Below are 20,935 nucleotides of genomic sequence, written 5' to 3'. Positions count from 1 at the left end.
CTGTTACAGATTCCAATTTAAGGCTAGTTCAATCAAATTTCGCTCAGTTTCATTAACGCTACGAACGCGAAGATGACACACGAATATTTTGCCGATATTATTATTTCGGTGTAGTTTCATGTTCAGTGTTTGAATTTACTGTTTCGTGTGTTTTATTTAATTCTGGCTCTGATCCGTGAAAGATCACGGGATATTATAATTGAAGAATTTTGAAGGTGAAAGTATTTATAAAATATTTGCCTCTCAAAAACAGATATTTACATCTTTTGTCGACAAATTAGAGAGAAGTCACAAAATTATCTTTCTAATGAACGCAGTTAGTGAACTTGTGTCAAAAGTTTAAACAAAATAAATACAAACATCAAGATATAGAATTATTATTAAAATAAAACAATTTTCGTATCTATTTTATCGCTTGGTTCCCACAGTTAGTTTCAATTTTAAAAATTAAACGTGAATAATTTCACGCATCACCCTGGAATATTTCACATGTCACTTCACGCATGCACTCATGCACCGAAAATCTATTTTTAATAGGTAAATATGGATGAAGTAGGTTACTTCTGCAATATTTTATGTGAGTTTGGAGTCAGCATTCAAAAATGGCACTAAACGCCAATTTATTTACATATAGTACAGCAATACTATAATTAATGATTATAGTATATTCTGTACGAGTACCTAAAAATATGTACGATGTCTTCAACTGTAATATTTAAAATTCTGTGAAAAATAAACTAAAATGTCCATAATTTTGAAAACCAGCGAAGGGAACAAAAGGTTTTCCAAATCTAAGCATTAAACCGAGGCGTGGTAAACTTCGCAACTTCAACTATGGTAACTATTTTTAAATAATTTCTTTGCGATTCGGTTTTATGGTGTTCAGGTGTTATTTTTTTAATTACTAAAACTAAGTGTTCACAATGAGTTCGGACTGGGTGTCGTGTGTGTGTGTCCTGATGGCAGTGTGTCTGCAGCTGGGTTCTGGCATTGAACTCGAAACGCAGTCAGTTTACTATGGGATGCTCAAGACTGCGGTGAATAATGGGGGCCACAGTGTGTGTACAAAGGAACTGACGCAGATACAAAAGGGAATCGATGCCAACCAGAGATGGGCAATTAAATGTAAGTTTCAATGTACTTAAGCTTCTATTCATTTGTTACATGACTGTTGCACAGTCGCAAAATACAGTTTCACATAATGTATTTATGTAGGTGTGTTTGTGCATCCCACCTGAATTACTGCACAAGTGTCATTTTTCTGAGCAATAAAACACAACTTTAAAGAATTGAAATAATACACAACAGGATAAAATCCATGCAACGCCAACTCAATATAGTGTGGCAACGATAAAGATTTTAGGCTTCTTATGACAAATTTATCGGCAACACAAAACAATATTTTATTAAGATTTCAAAATGTTAAGGAAGCAAAAAGTCTTGCAGTTTTTCGTGTATTATGTCCCAATATTGTGAAGTCCAAATAAATAGAAAATTATTATAGTAATTTTATTTTATTTTTTTTATATTTACTCCACACAGGAAGCCCTGAAGAAAATAATTTTCCTCAGGGCCTATGTCATCTTTGGGGATGCTGTGTGGAGGGTCTTTTTGTGGAGAGGAAGGAGTGAACATGGGTCTTGAAGAGTCCCATGTTGTAGGAGGGAGGAAACACAGAGGCCGGCAGTTCGTTCCACAGCCGAGCTGTTGAACTTAAGAACGAATCGTAGAAGCGACCCGTTCTCATGTGACAAGTGTCAACTGTGTACAAATGTTGGGCGCGCGTTTGGCGTGTATCCCGACTACGCACCGGTGCCGAAGGGATCAATGACGCTAGTTCCTCAGAGCATCTTCCATTGTAATACCGATAGAACAAGGACAGCATACCTACCTGACGCCTGTGCTCTAAAGATTGCAGTCCGTTTGTTAAGATTGGGGAATCTATCAAACGGACCGCCCGTTTCTGCACAGAGTCAAGGGTTTTTTTCAGGTATTTTGGGGCTCCAGACCAGAGATGGCTGCCAAATTCGCTAAATAAAATAAATAAATATAAAATAAATTACACTAGATATAAAAAAATATATTTATTAATTACACTAGATATAAAAAAAAATTAATACAACAATTCCTACAAATGATTTAAATTTATGCGGGTAGTTGACTGAGTGTAGCGAAGTCCTATTTTAACTTGATTGCTAGGCATTTCATCTGAGACTCTGAGACGAGTCTGGGAAAGTATTCCTTTTGACTGCAATTTGTTTGTTGGTTGGGGACTGCCTACCATTGCGAGTTAGTACATGTGAGTTTTTATATATCCAGCAGTACAAGACAATATTAGCGACTCTCAAACGAAAATTTGAAACAGAAAAATTCAGAAAAAGATTCGGTCAGCCACTCGAGCAATTGGTTGTATCCATACATTTACCATATTATTTAATTAATATCATTCCTCAAAACATTCATATATTATGGAAACATGTGAAACTGCTTACTGTGGTTTAAAGCCACTGAATTCACCCATATTTCTCCGCTTATCCCATGTAAAAACCTAAAAAGGTTCTATAAATTTGGCGCATGATAAATGACAAGCGACCGCAAACATGCAATAATATACCAAAAATCTCTCTCGAGATCGTCTATGAATTGAACCCAGGACGTCAGACTTACCGGTGCTTTGCTAAGTTACCTAGATTGCTAGTTGTCAACGTTTAGGGTTCCCCGTGAATAAAAGGAGTACTGTTCCTTTTTGTTGGGTACTTAGGGCAGGTATTTCAGTACCTATACTTAGTTGGCTTATCTTGTCAGGGCTCCTACCTACTGCCAGAAAGCAGCTTGTCAAATAATATCTCTCATTGCGATCTTGAAAAGCAAGCAAATTCCTTCGACGTTCGCTTGTTATAGGGTTGCAAGTTATCATCTCTCCCGATATATTACTTCATCCATCGTTATCGATATGGACGTAAAAAGCCTTGGACAGAGCATTAGTGCGATATTGTATGAAATGAATGGCATTGAAGCCAAATCTAGAGTGAGGGGAAATTGCCTGACTTGTATGACTACTTTTCAACTAATTTGAATGCCAAGTAAACTTTTATTATTTTATTTTCGTGTTCTTTATTCTCAATTTGGCAATGATGTCAAAAATTAAATATTCATGATTTGACTGTTAATCTGGCATTTTCATATTTTCAGAGAAACAATATTTACCACAGTGAACATTGACAAAGTTTTGCATTACAGCATCTAAGTTCAAAAGTTCACTACTGTGAACAATGCCAAATAAAGTAGGTCAAATTTGGCAAACATATTTTAAAAAATGTAGGCAACATGTAGTTAGGTAAAAAGACACACTATGTAAGAAGCAGACACACCCTTTTATACGTCGCTATAATCATACTATCTCTTTCATTCACAATGTTTTCCGCTGCCGTGTTGACTACCTACATAGATACTGCCGCATATATCATGGTCAAACCCCGGAATAAGCTGCCAGTCATGACAGTAAAGTTTGTAGATAATACCTTTGTTATTCTAGTGTTGGACGCGTCGGGGGTCCCGGCCACCGGCCTCTACTGGGGCAACACCTACTGGCTGGGGTCCCGCCAGCAGTGCCTGGCCTCCACCTCCAGCAAGCGAATCCCGGTCAGCAGGACCAGCGGCCCCTTCACCGTGGAGACCCCGCAGAGTCTCCCGCCCTTCCCGGTCCACTACTACGGCGCTTACTTTACACACAACTCTACTGTCCAGACGTTTGTGCATTGGGATCATGAGGTATTCAATCATTTCCTTTGTGAGTCCTCCCTCCAACCGCGATCTTTTAAAATTTGGAAAGGTCGATTGCTTAGATGTTTGAGGAATTTATTACTAAAAAAAAAACCTTTTCAAATCCAGATAAGCTAAAATAGGTGTCTACCATAGACATTCAAATGAATAGACTTGCCCTAATATCTGGGTATCATTTCTACGATCTGGAGGCAAACCACGTGACCATATTTTGGAACATTTAGGGTTCGAGAATGCTTTGAATAAACTATGACATCAATCGTACATCGACAACCGTTGAGCGCACATTGAAATGACCAGACCATGCGCAGAAAAGTAAAGTTCGCTAAGTAAGTTGCAGCGCTATCCATTGTGGCACTTCCCTGCTCCGAGAAAGTCGGTTTGTTCCCTTTTCCTGATTTGATCTTCTATTCATTTGTATTTCTATAGTATCCACCAAGGAAGTTGAATAATATAGTACCTACCTGTATTAATTTTATATGGCTTACTTTTTTAAAAGTGGAACTAATGTATCTTGTCTACCTTATTATGTTTTTTTGGGTAGGTACTGTAGCGATACTACGAGTTTTATCTAGAACACTCCAGACGCAATGTGAAACCTTCCTACATTCTAGCCTACTGGCTACGAGTACTTGCCGCTGAGAGAACTACCTACGTCAACACGTTGCGAGTTTGACCAGGTGCATTTCGCGCATTCGCTAGAAGGGTCTAGACAATTAACTAGGCATAATTCCAGCTTCATCGAAACTACCAGAAGTATCTAGTTTGACAGACCAACCTCCAGTTTACCAGCGGTCTCGCGTAGTTACTATATAATATATACTATATACTAGTTGACTATATAAATAGTTGTTCAACAATTTGCAAGTCTCCGCAAGTCAACCTGCGCACCTCCGCTGCAAAGGACGAGACGATATAAGCCGGGTTTTGCACGGTTCTTCCATGGACTCCAGCGGGATCATCACAGCGCCCTGGTTCCAGCACATCTGACCAGCGCTACATCCGCGCACTTAGACCCCGCGGCATCCTCGCCGGTCTATGCATCTCCCGCACAACTGCCGACCAGGTCAACCGCACCTTCGGCTTCTCTGTTCAGCACTGGAGCACCCGGAAGACCCATGGTCTTCACCAGTATCTGACACCTCTACGAGTCCGGCCACCAGCATCGGCGTCGACTCAAAGGCCCGCACATTGACCAGCACCTCACCGCCTTCATCCGGAGTCTTCATCATCGTTCCTGAAGTCAACTCATATACGGCATCCTCACTCAATAAAACACTGTGACCTTCGCAACCTCTTTCATTTCGTGTCTCCTCACCAGATCCCCGAAGTACCAACCAGTTATATTTTAAACTTTGTAATACCACGGGTAAAATACCAATCGCTTTTTGATAATAACAGAAAAAAAATGCCAGAATATTTTTGTAATAACTTACTTTTTTTTTGCAAAATTATGTTTTTGTAGATTGTACCGTTTTACTAGATAATGATAATTATATATATAATTATATATTATGAACGGAAAAATATGTGCCATGAGTTTATATGTATAACGCGAGTGTTAAGAAAATATCTATGACACAATAAATGAATGTGAATTTAATTATCAGATTTTGGGAATTGGTGCTAGTAAACTTTGAGCATGTTTTTTAAAAGTTATAATAACTTACCTGTTTGACATAATTGTGTTTATTAGTGGAGCGTTGTGAGTGCGCATTGATTGAGTTTCCAGTAATATTTTTTAAAGGTTAGAATAACTTACCTGTTTGACATAATTGTGTTTATTAGTGGAGCGTTGTGAGTGCCCATTGATTGAGTTACCAGTATTGTTATTTAAAGGTTAGAATAACTTAACTGTTTGACATAATTGTGTTTATTAGTGGAGCGTTGTGAGTGCGAATTGATTAAGTCACCGGTAATATTTTTTAAAGGTTAGATTAACAGAATAATATGTTTGAATGTGAGTGAGGCTGGTATATTGTAGGAATTGGTGTAACTAAACTTTTAGCGTGTATTTAAAGGTTAGAATAACTCTGGGTCTCTGCCTGCCCTCGTCATGCACGGAAACTGAGATCTATGGATTCCTCGAAGAATACTTTGAGTCTGGGATCCTTGCCTACCAAAAAATCTACGAGACGAGTCTCTCCATGGAAGGGGTAAAAAAAACTGAAGACGATTATGCCTGGACACAAACCCGACTTTTTAAGATTTTCATGTGAGTTTTTAACCTAATCAATAGGAACCAGGTTCGAGGGCTTCTTCCCGCTTCTAAGGTGACCGTTCTGCAAACTTTTCACTTTCGCTTCTGCTTCTGCAAATTTATAACAAAAATTTAACGGAACTTTTAAGAAAGATATCGTTGGCAACAGTGGTTTGGCATATGCGCTTTGTAATACTAAAATATGAAAAAGTCTTTTATCTACTTTCAAGAATACTCTTTTATTTAGAAATCCGTTCAAAAACAGCGAACTTATCTTGAATCAAATGTAATTCGAAAATATTTTCCGTGGAATCTGTTTTCCGGCAGTTCTCCTAGGAGAAGTACATTGGGATATTTCAGAGCCAAGCTAAGCTTATGAGGTTAAAAAACTAAATAAGCTAAAGGATCCATGTTGAGGGGTTATAAAAACTAATAAGCTAAAGGGGTTATAAAAACTCCAATTCTACCCGTTCTCATTGAATTTCTTATTCAGGAATAATATCCGCTTTCGCTTCAGCTTCCGTTATAACAGTTTCGTTGTGGATGTCTCTAAATAATGCCCTTTGATTTTAGAGTAAGCGTTGCAACTACATTGGCACTGTGCGTCATGGGGACAATATACGATGTGACAATTTATAAACCCATGGTCGAAGAAAAAAGAAAAGATGTTACTGTAAAAGAAAACGATTGCAAAAATAACACCAGTGGTAAGTTTCCAAAATGGAAACACTTCTATTATTTTTTTTTTAGAAATTTTATTACATATTTATTATAATTAATCAATTTACAGTATAATAGTATTACAGAGTATAATTAATAATTTTAACTAAAATAATTCATACAATTAGTTTTCACTGCTTTTGATTTTTTAATTTTCCTCCTCTATAGAAGCTGGCGCTTGTGTCTAGAAGAGTGGTAAACATCAACATGAATATTTAGTGTTTGTAATTATGAATATTAAAATTTATAATTAATTAAAAAGATAGTTTCATCATTTTGGTATTTTTACATTGAACTTCTATATACTTATACCATACTATACTTCTATTCTACTTCTAACACTAGCGACTGAAAACAGCACGACCCTCAACACAGTGCACTGTGAGTCTCCTTCCATGTGCCTACCCCCACCAAACGGGATGTACCAGCCCTTTAAAATTGTACTGTCTGTTTTCTACACCCTTTATTTGGTTGATATTTACATTAAATTTTGTGGTAAAAAAGCTTTTTTATTTTATAGATGATTTTTTCGTGGCTCCGGAAAAAACACAGAAAATTAGTTTTGCAGCGAAGTTCATACGTTGTTTTAGCGTTGATATGAACGCCAGGAATATTTTCAGCACATCTCCTGGTGAAGATAATTCGATGTTGCCAATTTTTGGAATAAGGTTAGTAATTTTTTTATTTATTTTTTTTTATTTTTTATTGATACATTACTCTACAGTACTTCACATTTCAATTCAGCAACGTTGGCCTCACTGGGTTGTTCACCCGTGCTGAGGCCCCCATTTTAAAATATACGAATTTATACATTGAAACAAAAAACAACATTAAAATAAAGATAAATTTACACCAAAAATAAATATTAGAAATCAAAATCCAACTCTCACACCAAAATAAAAACATTAGAATAGAATGGAAATCGGCACTTACAATGATCTATGTGCTTGTGCGTGCCGCTTGCCTTATACATTTTTTGTGTTGCGTGTATATGTTTTATTCTCTTATGTTATAGAATTTTGGAAATATTGTCTTTTTTGTTCTTTAATCCATTTTTTTATTTTGTGTTTGAATTTATTTTTATTTTCCTCAATTTTTGTTTCAAGTGGAAGACTGTTGAATGATTTAATAGCGTGGTATTTATGGTGTCTTTGTCCAAAGGTAGTGTTTACCGTCGGAGTTTTTATGTTTTTTTATACGCTTTTCTGATCGGTCTATTAGTGATATTTTGTGTTTGTTGGGGATTGTTTTTTTGGTCGAAAATGTAGTTTAGTAGAGTTTTAACATATAATTGGCGTACCTATATCAAGTATGTCACAGCTTTTAAATTATTTGCCTACTCTTATTAATCATGCTTTGTGCCTTAACAAAATCACGGATTACTTTTCTATAACATACCACAGTGATGCACAACCAAGGGCCTAGCTATAGCATTCGCATAGTTAGGGGTTCCCTCCTGGGAGCGGGGGGACATTTTTACGGCAAACATTTTCTATTTAGACGCTCTTAGTACGGACACAAATTCACCTCAAATATCGACATATTTAAAATAAGTTTACCATTGTATCAGATATACCTGAATGATATTTTTTTGTTGCATTATATTATTCTTTAGGAGCATAGCGTAGAAGCGATGGTTATTAGGTACTCCTTATTTTAAATTACTTGTATTCACTTATTAACAAATATTATTTTTTGTGCAATCTGCACTTTCAAACCTTGTTTAATTTTTGTTTGTTTCTTATATTATGTACATTTAAATGGAAAATTATATGTAACATGTATTTTATTGCGTAGAACTTTTGTTGTCACTGTTTTATGCAGTAAATATTCTAAAACATAAATATAAAATATATATATATATAAATAAAAATGTAAATGTTCGTTTATTTAAAATCTTACATCTCCGAAAGTTCTTCGCCGATTGCTTTGAAATTTTGTATTTTGTGTTTTTGTATATTAATATAGATGTCACCTGTGACATGTGAAAACATGTTTTTATTTAAAACGCCATCTGTTGGACGTAAAAACAAAACGCGCTATTGTTTCTCTATTTTCACAGACAGATTGAGCCACAGCAACGCGTAGCGGGGTACAGCTAATTAATATAATAAAATGTCCTTTATATCGATGCATATTTTTTTAACCCTTCAATTGCAGATCTGTCACCACAATTTGGATAGTGATAAACCATGGAATGTTGTATATGGGTGACTCAATCTTCAATAGAACATTTGTATACTACATATCGGACCATCTGGCCCTGCAAGTATTTACTAATTCCTCTTTCACTGTGGACACATTCATCAGTATAAGGTTGGCCCACACTGAATTATACTAAATTACCATCAACATTTCGTCGCTTTAGTTCGTTTTTATCCAACAGACCAACACGTAAATAGGAACAAAGAGCGCTTTAAAGATTAGCTCAATTGTAAAATTACTAAATTAATTTATGGTGTTAGAAATTATTATTTTAAATTATTCCGAATGTTTAAAATTACTCAGAAAACACGTTTTTAATTTGGATGTTGGACAAAGTGACGAAATCTTGTGTGTTAACGTTGGATATTGGATAAAGGAGACGGATGTTGGACAAAAGCGCGCCCTCTTGCGTGATTTCTGCTTTATCCAACGTGTCTGGTATTACAGGAAGATCGGAAAGCATTTTAAATAAATACTATTATGAAATACACTAAGACGAATTTCTACCGATTTATAACATATTTCTCTTCAACACTTCAAGATATTTAGTTCTCAAAAAAATATAAGTTATTTTTTAAGCTTGTGGTTTAAAGTTCCAACAGCTTTCATTCGTCTCCTTACTATTCCTTATTCCCCGATATATTTTTTTACAATGAAAACACATAACAAAACATATCTCCTAATATAAGTACAATTTTTTAAAAATATATGAACATATCAAAAATAAAAACTGAGCAATTGGTGCCATGACAGAATAGTACAGTGACAAAAATGAAAATTTAAGAAAAGATCAGACAAACAACAAATCTAACATAACATAACAATTTTTATCATGTTCTGTTTTGTCATTATTCCGTTTTATCCGGTTACCATAACAAGTACAACGATTGTGAGGTGTAAAAAAAATTGACCATCTACAAAAATAATAAACAAATGAATCTTCTGCCTTCTATCCATCCAAAATGTTAAAATTCGTGTTCTGATTTTTTCAGTGGCTTCCTTTTAGGATATAGTTTCTTGGGATCAGAGATAAAAAAGGCAAAAGCAGGAGTCACCGAGTCATTGAGCAAAAAGATGAGCTCAGTTTGTCGATCAACTTTACACAGAGTAGCAAGGTCAGCAGTCTTTTTATGTAAAACATATTACATAGTGTTTTTCCTTCAATGTCTTCAATAATTAAATATTATAATTTGAGGTTTAACCCATTAAGTTATTCTATAAAACGAATAGATAGTATTGTCCGTGCACAAACCCAATTCTTTCAAGAAAGGTATTCAAATTACAAATGAAATTTTGGATTGAATCACCGATTGTTTCAGATTACTTCCGGCATATCTGTTTGCCCTCGGTTTTGCTTACACGACATCAGCCATGAGGCATCGGCAAACAGTTTTGTGGTCGGAAGAGAGGAACGACATAACTTGCCAGAGCAGCTGGTGGAAGAACCTGCTCTTCATCAACAACCTCTTCCCCAAGGCGGAGATGTGCATGTCCTGGAGTTGGTACCTTAGCAGCGATATGCAAACCTTCTTAGTGGGTACAGTTCTGCTAACAATAGCCACCAAGTGAGTTAACCCTTCAGTGTTTTAAATAAGTATTCATAGAGGTCTTCACTGCGATTGTTGGAATGCTTACGATCAAATTTAAATTTATTATAGGTTTCTTAATATTTAATGATAATAATATTTGGATGATTTGTATAGCGCCGTTTTTGTGCAAAATCACCTCAAGGGCGCTGATTTTAGAAGTTGTCGTAAAGACCAATACCATTTTAGAAACTGGATTTTTTTTTCTCCATATATTTGTATTTGAAAGAAACAATAATATTTCTAAATAATAAAAAGTTAATACCAAACACGAAAAATGTTTTTACTCGAAACGTCAATAACACGGAAATAATTACATAAATAAACCACTCTCTAGATAGATATCTTCGGGTTTTTATCAAAAAAAAATGTACAGTACTTAACCACAGATATACCAGCCGTACTTGACGTACGGATCGTTATGATAGACAAGGTAGAAAAACTCAAGACCATTTAAAAAAAGGTGCAACGGTACGTTGTGGATGTAGATATATACCAAGTATGAAGGACTTTTTAACACAAACTGAAACGTCAGAATAACCTAAAAACTGTCAATTTACTTTACACTTGAACTTCTTAAACTTGAACAATCCATTAGACATGGTGTCAATAATGAAATGAAAGCTCTTAATCGGTTTTTATCGCAACTTGGTATTACCATGCCAAGTGGCTTATATATTGATTGATAAACTGTAGAGAAAAATAATGTAATAAATAACAAAATAAATATTTCACAACATGGACATAGACTAATCACACACTATATATATCTTCCATTATTCTAATTATTGCTCATACACAATTGAAACATACACAACAGCTCAAGTTCGACTCTATCATAAGATTGTAACGATTAAACAACTCAAATTAAAACATTAATGAGATATATTATAGACAAAGACAAATCACACACTTACTTTCACATATTTTTTGGTTTCTTGGAACGGGTAGTTTGCCTAGTTAGGAACCAATTTCGACCTGATAAGGTTCAATAATCACAAAATATTTTAATTATATCTTGTATCAGATTGTACTGTGTGTAAATCTAAATGAATAAATAAAAAATAAAACAACACAATAATTTCATCTAAAATTTTAAATCCGTTTTGCCTTTCTACATTTTATGTATTATCCTTACATGCCTTTTCAGATTGTTCGTGGAAGTTAGAAACAAATGAAAACATTGATTATTACTGCACTTCAAGAAGTGACCTTTTAAATAACAGTAAAGGGCTCAAATGATTTTATTATTACCTCCGTCCTTTAACATCTTTACAAGACTCAGGCAAAACATTCTGTTGCATAGTATAGATTTCACATCTGAAACATTGAAAATAGAAAACTTAGGTACGGTTAATCAAAAAATGTACAATAAAGTTAATTCTAGGTAGAAATTGTACAGTTGACATTCAGGACAGGTTCACTCCCTCCTTCTCAAAAAGACCCCTACACAGCATTCTCAAAGATGACATAGGCTCTGAGGGGAATTATTTTCTTCATAGCCTCCTTCCGACATGAAAAAATAACATCACTAAATTAAATTAAATTCCCCACAGTTTCAGAACTTTCAATAGCTGTTTTTTTTGTAAGAACGAAGCGCGAGCGAAAATAATAATTTTGGCTCAGTATTATTATTTAAAATAGATGGCTCATTATCATTATAACATATTATCGTTATTTATTCTGTTGCCCTTCAGCCAACATTTCGGACATCGTTGCAGTGTCCATCATTAGAGCAGATGTGAAGTGACGTGTGTGTTTTTGTAGTAGAAAGTTAATTAAAAAAGAAATCAGAGTAAAGTTGGCCTCTCAGAAGTTGGGCGTACTGTACAGGGCCCGCAGATACTTTAATAGTATCTACACAACTGCTGACCCTGTACAAATCGCAAGTGCGCCCTACTGTCGAATTTGGCAGCCATCTCTGGTCCGGAGCCCCTAAATACCTGAAAAAACCCTTGACTCTGTGCAGAAACGGGCGGTCCGTTTGATAGATTCCCCAATCTTAACAAACGGACTGCAATCTTTAGAGCACAGGCGTCAGGTAGGTATGCTGTCCTTGTTCTATCGGTATTACAATGGAAGATGCTCTGAGGAACTAGCGTCATTGATCCCTTCGGCACCGGTGCGTAGTCGGGATACACGCCAAACGCGCGCCCAACATTTGTACACGGTTGACATTTGTCACATGAGAACGGGTCGCTTCTACGATTCGTTCTAACAGTTCGGCTGTGGAACGAGCTGCCGGCCTCTGTGTTTCCTCCCTCCTACAACATGGGACTCTTCAAGACTCACTCCTTCCTCTCCACAAAAGGACCCTCCACACAGCATCCCCAAAGATGACATAGGCCCTGAGAAAAATTATTTTCTTCATGGCCTCCTGTGTGGAGTTAATATAAAAAATAAAAAAAGATCATATATGTATTCCTCAACAAGAAAAAGTAAATAAATAAAAACTTACCCCTTATTTTCTAATGCATTGGAATTAGTTTTTTTCCCAAAGTACGTGTTCTGAAAAAATAAAATAATTAATTTAATTTTTACTACATAATACATAAATAACAATATTAATTACTTATTTTTATAATAAATTATCGTTTATAAATCAAATATTTTATTTTTTTCTTCTCGCCTATTAGCTTGCATCATGCGTTGAACCTTTTGGAGATATAATGTTTTCTTTGAAATACGAGATGTCTTTCGTGTATTTCCCATCTTTGAAAAAACAATATTTATTAACCGATAAACTTTACAGGCATAAAATTATCTTTATAGATTCAAATATTTGCACGTAATCGCACGTCTGTAGATCGTAGAACGTTGAACGACACGTTTGCCCACGAAGCCCTCGAGTTGGCGAATGAAGTTTTTCAAAGGGAGATAGATAAATATTCAAGTGGAAGCGAGCGCGCTATAATAAATATGATTTAAAAGCAATAGGCGTAAGCGACAGTTGTGAAAATATTTAATTAAACACGACTCATTAACAATAGAGTAAAAATATCTTTACAGAGACCTTGAGTAGCATATAAAGAAGCAATGTGAATTTTTTCATACATTTAACTAGTAATATAACAGAAACGAACGTGTAAATAATAAATTTTGGAGCATACTTTGCATTTTTTTTTCTATCGAGGGAATTTTATGTAATAAACGTTTCTACCCTACAAATCTTCATATATTGTGTTGAAAAATAACATATATTTTTTTAAGAACTTAGAAACTTAAAGTGTTCAAGGAAAATATGTTATAAATCGGTAGAAAATCGGAATTCCGGCCCTTAACGATCAACGGAAAATTCAGCCAATTTGTAATCAAGCATTTTGTCATTTTTTTAGGATTTTTTCGGTTGAATTGAGTATAAATATTCCAAAAGCAATAAGACATCATTTCGTTTTCTTTCAGACATAAAAAATCACAACTTTTCGCATGAGAGGAAGAGAGATTTCTAATTTTTAATAATGTATGATCGCTCTGGTACACTATTGGCTACCTGCATTCATAAAGGCATATGATGTTTGGGACCAAATTCGGTTTCTTAATAATCAACGGGTTAACTAAATTGTCAAATTTTTACAGAGCAGTGACATCTGGTGTTAAAACAAATAAGTTACAAGGACTAGTTTTGGAAACTTTTTGATAAGCTAGCAATTAATCGCTTACTCATCCATATCTATAAAAAAATAGTAGTTCTGTGAACAGAATGATTCTAATTTTCTCTTATTTAATAAATTAAAAGCAAAGTATCTAATGAAATAATTAGATTTGTACTACAACACTCTAATACTGAAATACCCACCTACTTGATATCGTACACCATATCATATTTTATGTAACATTTATTTTTGAATTGCAAAAGAGGAATTATGCAATTTGTCCAAAGAAATGTAACTATCGCAATGACAACTCTTTTTTCAAACATTTTCGTGCATAATACGTATTATAATATTGAAAAAAATGCGTATAATAAATTTATCTAAACTCTAACATAACATAAAACATTCGATAATATTTGTCTAAATACTTTTCTAGGATTTTCTAGGCCATATTTAAAAGTAGCATCATGTCAATGATGTAATAAACTGTTCAATGTGCATATGAAAACATACGCACACACACACACTTTCATACTAATACACTCATACACACACCTCTACACTACATACGTCACCCCGTAATTACTAAATATTGCTTGCAAACAATAAACAATTTTACAGATGCAAACGGTTGAGTTGAGATGTGTGTAAAAATGTGAACTTTTTCTTTCAGATATTTGAAACTGGCAATGTTTACTTTCGCGTCGATTCTCGTAGTTGCCAACGTTTACACTGGATACACTGTTTATGGAGCTGGAATTATTCCTTTGTAAGTATATATGAATAAAATGTTATGTATGTATCATTATTCCTTTATTTATTTTTTTAATTTAAATGCCCTGATGGGCTTTAACGTGATACATATTTTATACGATTTACTGCATTATTGTGCAGTAAATCATGTATTCATGTATTCAGTGCCAACAGAAGGTTTTTATTTTTAAAACAACAATGCATAAATCAATTATGTCCGTACATGTATACAGTCATTAATATGGGTGTTAAAAACAAAATAAAACTAAAAAGGATGTACTCGTAGGAAAGTATAGAGACAACATTTGAAAAAAAAGACAAAAATAATAAAAATTAATAACAAACAAATAGGTCTAAAGATAGTTGCCCTTTGAAACCCACAAAATCTTTAACACCAAACATATCAATAAGTTTGTTTGCGCGGTGATGAATTCTTGGGATTGGTGAATAGAGTAGTTAGTATTGAGGTTATTGTTACATTTAAAAGTGTCTTTGCTTCGAGTTAGTCTGGGAGGTACATTCATATAAATGAATGAAAATAATTGTGGGCTGCAATTAGAGATTAAATAGTTTTTAATAAAAATAAACATATCAGTTATAATTCTTCTATCTGATAGTTTGAGAGGTCTGGTGAAGAAGTTATTATAATTTATAAATTCTATGGAAATATTCATTTTAAAATTGATATACTGTATTTTTTATATTCCGACTTTATGTCCGGGTTAAGTCTTCCCCACAGGAAAAACTAAACCCTTCCACACACTTCCACAAATGATCATCTAGTCAATCCACATTATGCAAGTGCACTATATAAGCATAATAAATACAAAATAATACAAGAACAACACGTCAAATCACCAGAGATCAAATGGGAAAATAATTCACCGACTCCAGATATTTTCATATCAGTGGGTTCGGCTCGGTAGAACTCCTAATTGGACCTATAAATCCTACTGATCCCTCAGTATAAATATTTAAAAAATCTTTCGTAATCCTGCATGTATTTAAAATGACTGATTTTTGCATTTTTATATATAAATTCTTTGACAGATCTAATACGCCTAAATTTTGAATGAGGTATAATGCCCGTAGCTGAAATAACAAATGGTAATATTTTTATAGTCTGAGAATGCCAAATTCTTTTAATCTCATTTCCTAAATCTGTATATTTCCTTATTTTTAATAAAATTATGAAAAAATAGAGTTATGCTTAGCTTAGATATTAATATTATTGAGGTATTTTACTATAGCCTTCTTGTAACTATATTCCGTGCAGTTGAACACATCTATAATATCTGTGAAATTATTACCAACTACATGTAACCAAGGTACAAGTGAGTATCTAAATGACTCAGTCCTGATATTGTTAGAAATATTGACCGAGTAGTTCTAGTTGGTATTTTGAAGGTGCTTAATAAATCAGGGCTGTCTATAATACAATTAAGAATTTTTAAAATATTTTTTTATGGTTAATTAACTTTTTTTGTGTTTTCAATTGCAGCGTTGATAATATGTGGACAAGCTTTGATTTGATATATTCCCCGACCTGGACAAGAATTGGTCCTTACATTATTGGGATTACCGGGGGTTGCTTCCTTCAATATTTCAATGGGAAACTGCCTATCAATAAGGTAAGTTTTTTTTATTTTAAGTGTAGTCATAGCAAATTTGTTGATGTTGCATCATTGGTGGTGCAACTCTTGGAGACTTGGTCGCCTTCTAGGAAACCCCTCCACTCCTACTGGTCTCCTTGAGTTTTGAATATAGTTCGTTGGTGTGCCTTATCTGCCAGACATCATTTGTGGCACAGCATCAGCATCAGCTTGGGAGGCAAAGGAGTGCAGGGACACCTAGGTTTAGGTATGAGCAACTGTTCCGGCCGTGCAGTATCTTCAAGTTTGTTCCGAGTCTCGTGTTGTATGTGATTTTAATGCAGAGATTTTGAAGCGTATGTAGTTTCGTGTGGTCCGTGTGTGAGATACTGCTCCATAAGGGAATCGCATAAGACAGTACCGGGCGAATAAGTGAGTAGTTTCTACTAATAAGTGAGGAGTTTGGTTTTGGGAAGTAACGGGCTTCGTCTGTTCAAAATTGGCTCCATCTTGGCTTGGTGAGATTTCCAGTTGAGGCGCGAGTCCGTGGTCAGGCCCAGATATGTGACTTCATCTTTCCATTTGATTACGTGTCCTCCCATTTCGATGTTGAAGTCAGGTATTTTCTGTCGTTTCCTCGTGTACATAAAAGCTTCGGTTTTCCCATCATTTAACTTCAGGTGCCATTTTTTGTAGTACTCTACGAGCGCGTCGAGCGCCCTCTGTAGGTATATAGCGGCCATGTTTGCTTTTAGCAAGGAAACGTACAGTTTGACGTCATCTGTAAAAATAGACAGGTTGCATCTCTCGTCTCAGGGGATCTCATATATGAACAGGATGGAAAATCTGTCCCAGATTGAGCAATTTATTTAAATCTTCTCTCACTAGATATCTTGTATTATTGCCATTGCTATATTAGACTAGATTAGCCCTGTCCAGTTAAATTCATTTAAAAATGACACCACATAGCGTATGTCACAAATATGGAGATAAACTTAACAACCCAACTCTGTTTAAACTCCTTGTACAAGCGTTCAAACTCGTAAGCGAAACCGAGGAACAGCGTTCATTTTTTTACCGAGGAGGTGTTGTAATTTGAATACAAAGCCGTCACCAAACCAACATTTACGTTAGGTTTATAAGACAGCATTATAGAAAACTAGTCTAGGTACAAACTTTAATAATGTATAAAATATAATATTAAAATAAATCGATTGAAATCATATTAGACGAGGACAGAGCTTCAGAGAGGGTGTGGTGGGGTGGGACAAGGGAAGGTGGGGGTTACATGGTTATAATATCAATTTATTTATGCCCATTAAATAAGCTTTTACATTGTGTTTTTTTGAAGTGAAACTTCTTTAGGCGCGTAATGAATTTTCGGGGACGGAGTAAAACCGAGTCACGATCGAAACGAAAATGCGGGTACCCCCACCACCGATTAAAGTTCATTTGATCTAGTCAAAGTTTTGAAGTAACATATAAATGCTTCTTAGCTCATCCCGACAACTGGCGTTGGTGGTGTAATGGTCAGCATAGTTGCCTTCCAAGCAGTTGATCCGAGTTCGATTCTCGGCCATCGCACATTATTTTTTTGTTTTTAACGCCTTTTTCATTCAATATCTTATTTTTTAGTAGGTCAGAACATTTTTTAAAAGAAAATAATATTGCAAAATAATAAAAACACTTATCTCACTGTGATAAAACATTACTCCGCTAGAGCGCGCTTTGCGTTATTGTGTTGGATTAAAATTATTATCTAATCCGTATATTATGATAATTGTATTACATTTATTTAATTAATTTATTTATTTTGATAATATGTAATAATTTTCAAAGTTTTGAAGTAACATATAAATGCTTCTTAGCTCATCCCGACAACTGGCGTTGGTGGTGTAATGGTCAGCATAGTTGCCTTCCAAGCAGTTGATCCGAGTTCGATTCTCGGCCATCGCACATTATTTTTTTGTTTTTAACGCCTTTTTCATTCAATATCTTATTTTTTAGTAGGTCAGAACATTTTTTAAAAGAAAATAATATTGCAAAATAATAAAAACACTTATCTCACTGTGATAAAACATTACTCCGCTAGAGCGCGCTTTGCGTTATTGTGTTGGATTAAAATTATTATCTAATCCGTATATTATGATAATTGTATTACATTTATTTAATTAATTTATTTATTTTGATAATATGTAATAATTTACAGAAAAAAAAATTAAAACTATCTCCCTCTGATAAAATATCCGTTCGCTAGAGCGCACTACGCGATCTTGTGTGGGATTCTATTTCTGTACATTGTACATTATTTTTAAAAATATATTATATTGAAGTGAAACTTCTTTAGGCGCGTAATTCGGGGACGGAGTAAAACCGAGTCAGGATCGACACGAAAATGCGGGTACCCCCACCACCGCTCACCGTTCACTGTCCCTCTCTCACCATATGCGCTTGTTGAGGTGGGGGAGCCGCTCACGAACGTTCTCTCTCTTCTCTTCTTTCCTCTCTCTCAGACACCAGCGAACTGCGCCACGCCAAGCATCAGCTGCTTGGTTAGTATACTGCGTCGTGAGTGTAATACGAGTGAAATACGTAATTGATTGTGGTTCATACGGTTTAACAAAAGAAGTTTCACTTCTGTCTTGCGTAGGCTTGACACACCCACTTTTTTTGTTGTGTTTGTCTCCTTTTTTCGAATATTGGCACAACTTTACATATCTATGGAAAAAAAATATGATTGTACCTTCCTTCCCAGGGATTGGACTGAACTGCGCCAACAACCTTGCCAAATGCATACCGATCGGGTAGGACCGACATTTATTTCTTATATTAACTGCTGTAATGTCATACGATTTCAGAGAAATGCCTATTCGGTTTATTTTTGTAGTGCCATTTTTTTGAAATATATAGATGGTGCTTAATCAAAGCTAGACAATAACAACCAGTAATTAAAATAACCTTTCTCCACAGACATATGAATATTAATAGACTAGAAATTAAGGATGAGGGGTAAAATCAACTGTTGAAGAACGAAGAGGGTAAAGCTGACTGTGATTCGTCAATAAATCAATCTGATAGTATATAGGCATCTCGCCTTATAATATCACCATTTAGTTCTTAAAAGTAAAATCTGCTTTTGAATGAATAGACATTTTTACATGGGAGCGCAAATTACTCGCCACGTTATGAACAAATTTGCGAAGTCCAAATTCGGCTAAATAAATTTCTTCTATTTTCAGAGTCGAATATTTCGTTTATGTATTTATTTATTTATTTATTTATTTATTTATTGTTTGTTTGTAAATATTACATAATACAATTAATGAACTTAAAATGTCCAACTAGGCGATTGCCCGTTTTAGGACATTCCAATATGATAATGTTTTTACATGTAAATTATGGTACATTATAGTGTTGACTATTCTGTTGTTAAAAAAAATACATATGTATATTCATATTCTAGAATACTTCCAGTTATATCACGACATATTTTACTATTATTTAGCTGACATAATAACTGAATTAACATAACATAAGCTGAATTAATAGATAAAAACAAGAATATGAATTTGAAAAATGAAACTGAATTGAAGAAATTCTGTTGGTAAAGTAATACAAATGTATATTCATTTTTTTTCTTTTTACTATTGTTTAGCTGATATATTAAACTAAAGAAATATTAATATATAAAACAAGGAAATGAAAAATAACAAAAAATAAAAAAATGAAAGTAAAGAAGGAACTTTTCCTTTAAGGAAAAATATCACGAAGAATTGAACAATTTTCGAACTTTCTTTATGTAAAAATACAGTTCCTGTAATGCTAATATAATACCAATATAAGTTAAAATGTAAAGAAGAATGTAAAGAAAAACAAAGTTAAGACACTTTTATAAATGTTCATAATTTACTTCCCAGCAACCAACCAGCTTTGTGTTTCATGTCCAGACGTGTCTCGATGTGATAGTATAATTATGTTTCTACAACTGATCCATATTATACGATGTGAATATGCTTAAAATAAAGTAAAATAATGCTTATATATGGAATGTAATACGACAATTGGGTTTATTCTCTTTTTCACATCTATTTTTACAAGTTTTCATTTTTTTTTTTTTTTTTTTACAGTATTACCGCACAAGAGTCCCAACTGCTCCCGTCTGGAGCCAGTGAGACTATGGCATCCCCAATTGGGGTATGTTGTGAGGCTGAGGGTATTGTGGAGGGGAGGGAGATGGGGAGGAGGAAGGTGGGGAAGTACCTGGCTATTCAGATCTGGTCACCAAACACGGCTAAAGCCATTTCAAGCAACGTTTCAATTCTGAATGGTGGTCTTACACCAGGGCGATACTGAGAGTATCTTCCACTCTGGAACGTGCCGCAAATATACTATATATTATTTTAAATTAATTAATTGTGAAATAACACAAATTAATCAAATAAAATTTATTTGCGCACGCCGGGTTCGAACCCGCGACCTTCGGATCTGTAGTCAAAAGCGTAT

At 34.6% G+C, this 20,935-nt stretch overlaps 1 protein-coding gene across 1 annotated transcript; it reads left to right on the top strand.

The window, feature by feature from the left end:
- Positions 1-910: 910 nt before the first annotated feature.
- On the top strand, positions 911-20,403 carry LOC149414650 (nose resistant to fluoxetine protein 6-like). The gene is made up of 11 exons (XM_089643367.1): positions 911-1,125; positions 3,536-3,771; positions 5,805-5,998; positions 6,557-6,690; positions 7,224-7,371; positions 8,864-9,019; positions 9,901-10,023; positions 10,228-10,473; positions 14,761-14,856; positions 16,342-16,471; positions 20,350-20,403. The coding sequence occupies exons 1-11, from the start codon at positions 924-926 to the stop codon at positions 20,401-20,403; spliced, it is 1,719 nt and encodes a 572-aa protein (XP_089499493.1). The 5' UTR covers positions 911-923.
- The last annotated feature ends 532 nt before the right edge of the window (positions 20,404-20,935 follow it).

This window comes from Hesperophylax consimilis, chromosome 19 (genome assembly GCF_061612785.1).
Source record: "Hesperophylax consimilis isolate HC1 chromosome 19, BYU_Hcon_1.0, whole genome shotgun sequence".
Lineage (NCBI taxonomy): Eukaryota > Metazoa > Arthropoda > Insecta > Trichoptera > Limnephilidae > Hesperophylax > Hesperophylax consimilis.
Note: the sequence above shows the minus strand (reverse complement) of the source record. Positions and strands in the feature narration are given on the sequence as shown.